Raw genomic sequence first — 11565 nt, forward strand, 5'->3', positions numbered from 1 at the left:
TTTACAAATCAGCACGAATTTCATTCTTTCCTCTTTTCTCCCCTTTTTTATTTTTGGGGAGATTTGAGGGTTGTGGTGGGGTTTTTTATTGTTTTTTAAGGGTTCTTTTTGTTGTGTTTTTTTTTTTTTTTAAGATGAAAAATGCGAAGTTTAAAGTCACGTTGCTTTGAGAAACAATCCTCCAGGTCCCATCTTTTCACTATCCCTGCCTTGTGACCAGGAAAAGAAAAAGAAGAAAAAATATAAAATAAATACTGTATTTCTTATAACATAAAAAAATTACATTTCAGCCAGGAACTCCAGCCTAGGCGATGACCCTATAACAGGCATTTGTGGCTGTGCCGCCCCGAGTTCTGTACGAGGGCGGGGTGGGAGCCGCAGCTCCAGGCCTGTTACGGGTCCGGGTCTGTCCCAGGAGCGGTGCCGGTGCCGCCGCGGGCGGCTGCAGGACCCCGCGGTCCGCGGCTGCATGCGGGTGTCCCGTGCGCGTCTCGGCAGCAGGGCAAGCTCCAGGCCAGCGGGGTCCGAACTCCTCCCGCCTCCTCCGGGGGTACCAGGCCGGCACCTGCCGAGCAGCGCGGGGAGCGGCCGCGTCCCCTCAGCGCCGGGCGGCCGGGCCGGCCAAGCCGCCGCTCCCTCCGCGCGCCCCTCACGGCGACCTTCCGGCTGCGGGGGCCGGGCTGTGGCGGCGGACGGACAGCTCCTGCAGCCAATCGGCGCTCGGAGCGGCGCGGGGGGCCCCGCCCCTCCAGCCGTGCGGGCCAATCAGAGCCGCGCCTGCCGGCCGGGGGCGGGACTTCCGCGGCCGGGGAGGCGGTTTTGTGTGTGCGAGCGCTGCGCGGTCCCGGCTCCCCGCGGGCGGCGGCGCTTGGGGGGCCCGGCCCGGCCCGACCCCGCGGGCAGCGCTGAGCGGCGGCGGCGGCGGAGGGGGGCTCCCCTCCCCTGCCGTAGTGGGGGGCCCCCGCGGAGGCGGCGGGGTCCCCCCGAGGGCGAGGTAGTGACGGCGGCTCGTCCCCCGGTTGGTCCCCCGGTTGTCGGCTCCCCGCGCGGGGTGAGGGGCGGGCAGGTGGGCGATGAATGGGTTCAGCACCGAGGAGGACAGCCGGGATGGGCCGCCCGCCGCCCCCTTTTACGGCCAGAGCTGCTGCCTCATCGACGACGGGGACCGCTGCGTGCGCCCCGCCGGCAACGCGTCCTTCAGCAAGAGGATCCAGAAGAGCATCTCGCAGAAGAAGCTGAAGCTGGACATCGACAAAAGTGTGAGTGCGGCCTCGGCCGGCGCTGCCGGGCGCTGCCGAGCCCTCCGGAGGGGCGGCCGGGCCGGCCCCAGCCGCCACCGCACTGCGGTGCCTCCGGGGAGATGCGGATCCGCCCGGCGAGTTGAGCTCCCGGGCGGCCGGGGGGGATCGCGCTGGGGCTGGGGCTGTGTGCGGCACACCCGGTGCCTCCGGGCCGCGTCTGCCCGTCCGCAGCCTTACAGCGTTCGGGAAGGGGAAGGACGTGCCTGGGTGGACCCGGCTGTTCCCCGGGTGCAGAGCCGGCTTTTCCCTGTGGCTCTGCCCGCCGGCTGAAGCACAATGTAGCTAAAGCGCTAAACGCCGTGTTTGGGAGGCGGGCGGCGTGCGGGGAAGCCAAGGAGAGAGGTGTCAGTGTTCGGAGGCACGAGTGCTGTTCCCATTGCGGGCTCGGCTTGGAGAGGCTGCTGCTGTCAGGTGAAAACAGCGCTGTGCTGCTGCTTCAGTCAGGCGGCACTGACGTTACTTCTTTAATTGGGAAGAATTGGTGTTGTGGTGAAGCGGGTTAAAGACCGAGCTGGCGGTGAGATGTGCTGCCTTCTTCATTCAGCAGGGTTTATCCGCACACAGAACAGCCCGGTTTGCCGCCTAATGACATTGACAGCTGTCAGCTCGAGATACAAACGGGTTATTTGCCCAGCAGAGAAATAGGCAGAGCAGAGCAGATCACAGAAGGAATTTCTCAGAAGTGACTTCGTTAACGGAATTCAGCTCTGCACACTTTTTTTTTTCGCCTGATCTCTAAAGATCAAAACCACTGAAAACAAAGCAAAAGCAAAAAAAATAAAAGGTGAAGTTTTGAGTCAGTCTGTTTGGCAGCTCCCCCAGTTGGTTGGGTCCCTTCTGCACAGCCGAAATGCATCGTGTCACGGGAAAAGTGACTCAGTTTGAAACATATTCTTAAAAAATAGAGCATTTCTCCCAGTTGTAGTTCTCAGCAGATTTGTCTAGTGGCGTAGTAATTTCTTACATTTTAGAAATGAGTCTTTGTTGACAGATGCCAGGCTTTAGAAACAAAAAGGGGAAATGAGACTAATGCAGTCAGAACAAAGGGAAAGTGTAAAGCAGGCTGCATGGAGTGATTTTGGATGTAGGGTGCCTGTGTTATCTGAAGATATTTTGCCCATATTATAGATACCAAATAATTTTGATCGTTTGAAGTCCTTTGTTTTGCTAACTCTAGTGGGATTATAGTTGTTAAAAAGGAGATTCCATTGCTGAACGAGCAATAGGAAGGAGGCTATTCTGCATTTGATCTGTTTGTTTTAATTGAGGTGATCAGCCCAAGTTTTATTTGTCAAGGTTTTGAAACACTTGCCTTAATAATCTTTTGTACTATTCAAGCCAGAAAGTTCACAAGAATGGAATAGAATAATACATTTTTTGGTAGTTACCTGCTAGTAAGTCCCGAAATAAATGCACTTCCTCCAGACAAGCACCCATTTTTTTTCCTGACATATGATTGCAACCATAAAAAAGAAATTTATTATCTCCAGAGGTTCAATTCAGCTGGAGCTTGAGTTCTTTGTTTTCTTTGCCTTTAGTCTTTGTAAGGTGAGTTATCTCTGAATAAAGAGTGTGATATCAGGGCTGGGATTTAAGGTTAGAAATTCCTTGATGTCAGTCGGTCATACCAGTCTTGAGGGATGCACCTGACACTGCTGTCGACGTGACTGCTGTTGGATGCTGTTTCACAGTATCCTTTTTGATTGCTTTTTCACCACTTCTGCTTCTCAGGTGAGACATCTGTACATTTGTGATTTTCACAAGAACTTCATTCAGAGTGTTCGGAACAAGAGGAAGAGGAAGACGAGCGATGATGGAGGCGACTCTCCTGAGCACGACACGGATGTTCCAGAGGTTTGTGGGCTGCTTTACCCCTTCTTAGCATCTTGAAGTTTCGCTTGGATGTCCTCGTCCTTCAGAAAATATTTATATTTTAAATTACAAGGCCACTGAAGCTGTTGTGGAGTTACTTTCACTTTCCAGGAGGAGTTTTTTCTAATGTGTGGTGTCCTAATTTTCTTCATTCCCCTATGAGTTCTTTGCCCATGTAAAGTTTTCTATAAAAAGAGGTGTGATAAGGTAACTTCATGTACATACAGTTAAAATCATATTTTATACTATTTTTAAGGCATTTAAAGTTATTTTTGGTGGTGTCTGATGCCCCAATATAATTCCTTGTTACTTAGTATGCATCATTTTGCAAATACACTACAGAATTCAATCGGTCAGTCTCTTTGATTGGGTATTTGATACCCAGAGATATTGAGCTGCTCCAGATATTTGCATGGATGGTATTTTTTCGCACTATTTAAATCTACCTTTAAATAGTTTGTAACACATTTTTATTTTCAGGAGATAGGCCTGGGGGAAGCTTTCTGTGATAGGATTATTCTAGAGTTCTCTTTCTCTGTGCCACTGCGTGCTGCACTTGCTTCAGTGGTGTTTCTGCCACTGTTGACATGGCAAAAGTTGTGCAGAGGTGATGTTCAGAGAAGCAGAGCGTGGCCACAGTCAGCAGAGCCCTCTGCTGGAAATGCCAACCCTTTTGGCAAAAAGCTGTTTATTTCTGAAAGGAAAAAAAAAAAAGCCACCAAGAGTCATTTTGCCAGCAAAGCTGTGTCTTGGTGCAAAGCTGGTGCACACACCTCCTGTGTGGAGGTGTTGAGAGAGTAGCAAGTTTTTGGTATGGGTTTTTTTTTAAGATAACCTGACCTTTTTTTATCACTGTTCATGTTTCCATTCTACAAGCTTCTCCATCAAAACTTTGCTGTTCAAGCTTTGCAGTAGTTGCCAGGGTGATTGCTGAAGACCCAGCTGGCATCTAAAAATGTTGGTGCTGTAGAGCACACAGAGTATTTGGTGCCTGAAACCTGAGGGATGCACGTCACCCAGCTGAACTGGGAACTCTGCACCATGTCACTTTTAATGTCATTTCCCTCTCACTTTCCAGCAGAGATTCCTTTTGTCTTTGAAACTTGGCATTTCCCACATGATCTTCATCTTCCTTGCTGTAACCTCGCCACCACCCCCTTTGCTTCTAAACTCTGCACTTCCTATTTAAGTATTTGAATTTCATTTCATCTCTGTATTCTGTTTTATGTCACCAGCCGTTTGTTCAGTGCCTGCTAAATTGTTATTTCATGTGTGAGCTTTTTAAACCTTGTGGGAACAAAAGGTTCCCCTTTGCTTGGAGGTTGCAGAGGTGTAATTGAGAGCAGAAATTGGCCAGCAATTCTGTTGACAGCATGTGAACCAGAACAAAAATTTCTATTTCCCTGGGGCTATTTTGGTCCTTTAGCATTAACAAATACAAAATATACTTAGGTTTGTCAGTAAGACAAGCCAGTGTGCTTCTGAATGCAAGCAAGGAGAAGTGCTGTTGAGGAAGAAGTAGTTATTTTTAGATGTTTTTAGATAAAATAACTACTCACAGAAGCTAAAGGTAGTGCTCATGCCCTCTTTATCACTTCCAGGTTGACTTGTTCCAGCTCCAAGTGAACACCCTGCGACGTTACAAGCGACATTATAAGCTGCAGACTAGGCCTGGACTCAACAAGGCTCAGCTTGCAGAAGTAAGTGAGGCAGCAGTGATGTTATCTCTGTTACAAGGAAACTTTTTATCTCCTCTGTTCAAGGGCAGATTTTGTGGGCATTCACACCTGTGGGACTGACTGGTATGGACCAAGTGCCCACTGGAAGGTTTCAGGGAGTGATGCCAGCAAAAAGCTGCCTGCTTGCTTTCACCTGAGACAGGCTTGGAATGCACAGAAACTGGCTGTTCAAAGCCTGTTTTAGTAACTTGCTTGTCTCTGCTTCCCTTCCCACCTTTTTCATAGTCCCAGTTGGTGCCCTTTAGGGAACAGAAACAGGATCCAGTTGTTGGTGTTATTTGGGGATGGCTGCTCAGCTGAAACTCAGATTTAACCCACTCATTGTCTCCCTAAGTGCTCCTGTTAGTTTCTCTTTCCTCACAGGCACTTGAACTTGTTGGAATTGCTTATTATTGAAGGCAGCATCACTGTCCATGGATTCAGAGTTTTCATTTCCCTCCCTTGTCCTGACATTTCTGTGTAATAAAAGGCTTTTTTTCTTAAGGGCCTCTGCTGCTTTCTCACCATATGGGCTTTTTGTTCAGAAAGAACTCTCTGTATCTCTCTGGTATTTGGGCAAGTTGTGCTTGCTGTGCTTCTCTTCTGCTCTCTTTCTTGACTTGATCTGAAGCCATGCTGTGGAAAAAATCTTCTCTAAACTTGTAAAAACTGCAGTAGTTACTGATTAGTACTGAGGTTGATTTTGTAAGTTGTGGCTTTCACAACTGTCTGCCTAAAACTGTCTGGTTTGCTTTTACTTTTGCTTTAAAGAACAAAAACCTGGCAGACCAAAAAAGTCAGCAAGACACTGTCTTCCTCTCTTTCAAAGTCACCCAGGGAGTGACTATATAGAGAATGTGCAGTATAGGGCATGTAGGAGTAAATGGAACAGAGTAGGGTGGTGTTGTTCCTCATTAGCAGTCCTGATTTGTCATATTTTAACTAACCAATTCATGTCTGTCAGCTGCCTCCTGCCATGAAGGACTGCCTGCTTAAGGAATTTACCATGAATGTACCCAAGAGGAAAGAAAAGATCAATTACTGTGCAGGCAGAAAATAAAGGGAGCCTAACTTAAAGCTGTCACACAGTTCCCAGATTTCCTGTGAAGCCTGAGCAGCTTTGACTCTGCTGGATCCTCATCCAGCTCCCATGCTTGAATCACTGCTGCCTGAGGCTCTCTCACTCCTCATGCTATCCCACTGTAAGGGAAAGTCAAGCTTCCATAAATCTCCTTGGAGTGACTTATTGCTCAGCCTGCATCAGAATCCTATTCTAGAGCTGTGTTGAGTACCAAAAAAAGTTTCTTCTATGTGAGGAGCAGATCTTGTCCAGCTCCAGCATGTTTTCTCCATTCACTTTCTGAGGAAAAAATCAGCTGATATTTCAGGGCTTATGCTACTGTCAGAGAGGGGCAGCCCTAGCCAAACCCTAACCCTCCCATTGCAAATGTTCATTTCAGTGAAAACTTAAGAGTGCAGAGGAAATCTTTTTGGATGAAACTTTGCTCCACCTGGTTCACGCAGCAAAGTGCTGCAGTGTTTCTGACACTCTCCTTCAAAACACGGAGGTGCAGGGAAAACTCCCTCGCCAAATAATCTCAGCACAAAATGTTGCTGAGGAGAAGCTGTGCTGCTTTGGCAGGAGGACATTCTGGTTTCCAAATTCCTCTTGTAGGTTGGCTGCAAATCCTGCTGACATAGCAAGGCTATGCTGTGTTCATACACACATTCCAGCTGTAAAGAGAGAGGGAGGTAAATGAGGACTGACAGTTGGAATTGGTGCGTGTTTCACTCAGAGGATAATGCGCTCAGTGGCCATAAAATCGTTTTTGGAAAGTGAAGAGAAACCCTGTCCTGATTATTTCTAGTTTTTAATTCCAGCATTCCTGTCTCTTTACCTGTTGTCCCTCTAGACTGTCAGCCGTCATTTCAGGAATATTCCAGTGAATGAGAAGGAGACACTTGCATATTTCATCTACATGGTGAAGAACAACAAGAGCAGGCTGGACCAGAAATCAGAAGGCAGCAAACAACTTGATTGAAGATTGACAAGGCTTGGAATAAGAGAGACCTTGAAGGAACATGTGGTATTGTGCATTTTAGGTTTATAAAAACTGTTAAAATATATTGTAAATTTTTTTAAATGCAGTGTCTGGATGACAGAAAAAAATATAGACATTCTTATGAGGAGTATTTGAAAACATGTGCCCATCATGTTTCCGAAGACTGCTTCCCCTCATTTCAAAGTCATATTGGAATAAAGAAATGAGGATAATGGGGAAACCAAATAAATCTGTAGAACTGTGGAGTTTGTCAACTTGGTGTTTTAAACCATTTCTGGAAATCTACATCTCAGTGCAATTCAAATGCCAGGTGGAATTTTTTTCACTGAATTCAGGCTGCATCACAAACCACCATGCAGTTTGTCTTGGTACAGGACTGGAAGAGCAGCAGAGATAAAATTCATTGTCAAGGTGCATGGGTCAGAAGTTTGTCTGAAGCTTGCTGCTCACCTACACATGCTCTGTCTTGCCTTGAGTCAGTGCTTCAAGTCCCAAACTTCTACAAATGCTCCAGCTCAGCAGATCTACTCCAGTGAATGCTACTTGACCAGTCTGAAATTGATGGGGGTTTTTTTGCCATTTTTTTCCTTCTGACCCCATCCAACACAGATGCCAACCAACTCTCTGCAGTCTCTTTTCTAATTTCTTTTAAGAACTCACTAATTAAATTTTCTGTAAACATTTAAAAATTTCTGCATTTCTCTGAATGTGGTATTAAGGCAAACACAACCTATTTGCTGTATCTGATCATGTTGGTAGAAGTGCTTATTTAATTGATTTATGCATATTTCAGTGATAGTAGGTGAAACAATGGCTTGAGACATCAGTCTCTTAATTTCTGTGTCAGGTCAGTATTGCTCACAAGTGATGTGCATTTTATACTGAAGCTTTAGCAGGTGGCACAAAACTGCTGTGTGCATTCAGGGGCTCTGTTTAGTATAAAGCAGATTTATGGGTGAGGCACCATAACCAGGGCAGTGATCTGACTGGAGCATTTCATGATACATTTCATTTCCCTTTGCAATGGGCAAGAAGCATCAAAGCATTTGCCTTTCATGAGCATTACATGTGCTTTCATGAGAGCTGTGTGAGTGAGGGTGGCAGGGCACTGTAGGAGGAGATCACCCTGATTTTATTCAAAGCCAAGGTGTCCTTACAGATAATACAATGATTGTTTTGGCAAAAGGAGCTTTTAAAAGTGTTGGTCATGACTGACTGTTCTCCAGTGACCTCAAATTCTCTTCAGGGGATCTCATGATTTAAAGCACTGCTCTGTTTCTTTGCTGTCCTGACCAGTGTCTCCATTCTGGTACAAGATGCCAAGACTCCACATAGAGAGGATATTCTTAACAAGCCTTAAGCAACGAAATGAACAGTAGAAAACTTCAGCTAGCATTTTGTAAATGGCAGGTTTTATTATTTCAAAACTGGATGAAGCTTTGTTTAAGAGCTGAACACACTGGTCATGGTCCCAGCTTAGCACTGCATTGTGTTTTGTAAGGCATGAAGGGTTCACTTAGTGAAGCTCTTGTTAAAGCTCTCCCAGGGTCTCTTTAAAATTGAAGTCACAGTTTAAAGCAAGTTGTTCACATCACTCTGAATCATTTGCTGATACTCCAAAAACATGTTCAACCAACTTCAACATGTCTTAAGTCCTGTGTCATGGGCAGAAATACTCTGTTATGGTACATGTCCCATTTGTGACATCTGGGGAGTGTGATTATTTCAGCATTTCCTCATTCAATTCTGTGTGGATTTTTAGAACATCATACAAGAGAGAGGTTCAAGGAATGAGGAGAGAATGTCTTGTGTCAGTATTTCACGAATGTTTAAAAATTTGCTATTTCTGCTGGTCCTTTCCTTATTGAAAGGGTGGAGTAGTTCCCAGATCAGTCAACACGATCTGGCTTCTCTCACTCGGGACAGATGGTTAGAAGGGTACATTCTCTGACTGCATGTGAACCTTCAGAGTGCTCATGTAATCAGAGGATCCTACCAAGGGAAAATGAGTTTCTGAGTTGAGAGGGTTATGCCTCAGAGTGATTCTTCCCCTCCACTGGTCACTGGTGAGGCCACACCTCGAGTGCTGTGTTCAGTTCTGGTCCCCTCAATTCAGGAAGGACATTGAGGTGCTGGAGCAGGTCCAGAAAAGGGAAACAAAGCTGGTGAAGGATCTGGAGCACAGGTCCTGTGAGGAATAGCTGAGGGAGAGGAGGTTCAGGGGGCACCTTCTCATTCTCAGCAACTCCCTGACAGGAGGGTGGAGCCAGGTGGGGCTTGGCCTCTTCTGCCAGGCAGCCAGGGACAGGACAAGGGGAAATTGCCTCAAGCTGCACCAGGAAAGCTGAGGTTGGACATTTGGAGGAATTTCTTCACAAAAAGGGTGATTAAATATGGGAGTGGGCTTCCCAGGGGGGTGGTGGAGTCACTGTCCCTGGAGGTGTTTAAGGAAAGACTGGCACTTGGTGCCATGGTCTAATGGACACGGTGGTGTTTGGTCATAGGTTGGACTCGATGATCTCAGAGGTCTTTTCCAACCTAATTGATTCTGTGATTCTGTGATTCTAGACCAAAACTGTAAAAATGTAGTTTGTTTGGGATTTACTTTTTTTTTTTTTTTTGTGTGGTTGTATTTTATTTTGTTTTATTTTTAAGAGTAAATAAATCTGTTGGGGTGTTTTAGTAGCCAGCAGCAAAATGATTCTTTTCAAGGAAATATGGTGGCAGGTTCCATCTGTTCAGGTGTATTCACTGGAATGCTTTTGTGCCGAGGTGGTATCCAGGAAACTTTTCTTTTCTTTTTTTCCTGAAATAGTCAATTGATGTTAAACGTGATCCTTGTTGGTTTCACTTCTAAAGCGATTCTACTTTTTTGAAAAAAAAAAAAAATTCTTAATGAAGTGTGATGATGAAGAGATGTTTACCAGCCATTAGCAGTTGTTTATAAGGTGGAAAGCTTGGAGGCAAGACACCAAAGAAACAGAAGAATCTTTGGCTGTCAGACCCCATGGCCTTATAAACCCCTTGCAAATGCCTTATTACCTTGTTCTCAACTTAGCTAGAGCAAAACACCTTGAGCAACAGAAAGCTGATGGTCTTGTTGGAAGGGTCAGCCACTTGCTGGCTCCCGTGCTATGAACTGAAACCACATGTCAATTCAGTAGCAATATCCATGTTCAGGGTGCCTGTGATTCTTGAAAAGCATTTAGTGTCTAATAACCAGAAAACGCAACAATGCAATTGTCGTGTACGATACCGTGCTGTGTGTTCGACTCCTTATGCTGCATGCCAAGTAAAAACAAACAAAAAAAGACTTTCCAACTTTTTATTTTAAATGTCAGATTAAATGTGTTTGAACCTCACACTTGTGAAGCCATGAGGTGGGACATTTTCTCAGCACTTTTAGATGGGACTTGTTGGAAAGGTGTAAGACCCAAATCGCTTTGGCTGGTATGATAAGATAATTTTTTTTGCATTTTGCTTTTCACAGATGGGCCTTAAATTCTGTCTAGCTTTGAACCATGGAGCACAAGCCTTGGGGGCATGGAGGATGACCAGATGTCATCTTCTGTTTATAATAGTGGAAGCTTATTTCTTACAAGCCTGCATAGGTGACATTCACCCTGGGGCAGAGGAATTGTCTCTGAAGGTCTCCAGCCATTATATAGCCTAATGCAATTCCATAGCCTAGCTCAATTCTCATTGCAGAGTTCCATTAACTTAATTAGAGTTCTGAATAGATCCAAAGCCATTAGTATGCAATCCAAATAATGCAGAAACATCTCTTCTGGGCTTAATTTCATCCTGTATGCTGACCCTCTGCTCACTTCAAGGGAAGAAGAAGAAATCATTGCTGGTCGTTATTGGCTTGAGCTCAGCTCAGGGGAGTTGGAAGCATGCAAAGACTCGAGTCAGTAGCAGCCTGATGGCTGAAAAGTGCAAACACATCCAAGGAGGCTCTGTTAGAATGCAGTTTTTAAAATTTCATAATCTGAAAGATTATTGTATATCAACCTGAGATAAACAGTTGCAGTAAAAAGTAATGTTTCTTTTGCCAGGCACTTTAGATGCTCAGCCTGAGAGAAGCAAAGCTTTGTACCGCTTCTCTCCAGTATTTTGGTGTCCCAGTTTTCCTTAGAAATGTGGCTGTAAACCACTAGATACCCCAGGGTGCAAGAACTGACCAGAACATGTCAAGCCTAGCATTTCAAGTGAGTCAAAAGTGCAAGCTGGGTTCAGAGAGGCTTTGAACACAAGAGCTGAAATAATCTACAGTAAATGGGAATTTTCATGTGGGTCGTGATGGCACAGGGAGGATGGAGCAGGACATGGCCCACAGGGAGACTGAACAAAACACACTTCCACAGCAGCAGCAGCGTGGAGGGAGACTTGTTCTGTGTCAGCTCTTGTGATGGATGTTTTATGAGAGGGGGAGGAGGGTGAGCTGTGCACTTTACATCTTTTGGTTGAGCCAAATGTAAATACCAATGGGAGATCTTCAGCAGGAACTGCGGTTGGAGGGGAGAGGAGGGCTCTGCTGAGGGACTCTTAGTTTAAGTTTGCAGATCCCTGGCTGCCTGGAGCACTAGAGTCACTTTGTCTCTACAGTTT

The 11565-nt window shown here is 45.9% G+C and overlaps 1 protein-coding gene across 1 annotated transcript; it reads left to right on the forward strand.

Annotated features, from left to right (window-relative positions):
* The first annotated feature begins 1002 nt into the window (after nucleotides 1-1002).
* SAP30L (SAP30 like) lies at nucleotides 1003-7197 on the forward strand. Its single transcript, XM_063168888.1, has 4 exons — nucleotides 1003-1259; nucleotides 3033-3155; nucleotides 4775-4873; nucleotides 6805-7197. Exons 1-4 carry the CDS (start codon nucleotides 1074-1076, stop codon nucleotides 6931-6933), a joined length of 537 nt encoding a protein of 178 aa, XP_063024958.1. The 5' UTR covers nucleotides 1003-1073; the 3' UTR covers nucleotides 6934-7197.
* The last annotated feature ends 4368 nt before the right edge of the window (nucleotides 7198-11565 follow it).

This window comes from Melospiza melodia, chromosome 14 (genome assembly GCF_035770615.1).
Source record: "Melospiza melodia melodia isolate bMelMel2 chromosome 14, bMelMel2.pri, whole genome shotgun sequence".
In the NCBI taxonomy this organism is placed as follows: Eukaryota; Metazoa; Chordata; class Aves; order Passeriformes; family Passerellidae; genus Melospiza; species Melospiza melodia.

Coding starts and splice junctions, on each gene's coding strand:
- SAP30L (XM_063168888.1), top strand. CDS start 1,074: ATGAATGGGTTCAGCACCGAGGAGGACAGCCGGGATGGGCCGCCCGCC. Junction 1,260..3,032: donor AGCTGGACATCGACAAAAGT/GTGAGTGCGGCC, acceptor TCTGCTTCTCAG/GTGAGACATCTGTACATTTG. Junction 4,874..6,804: donor ACAAGGCTCAGCTTGCAGAA/GTAAGTGAGGCA, acceptor TTGTCCCTCTAG/ACTGTCAGCCGTCATTTCAG.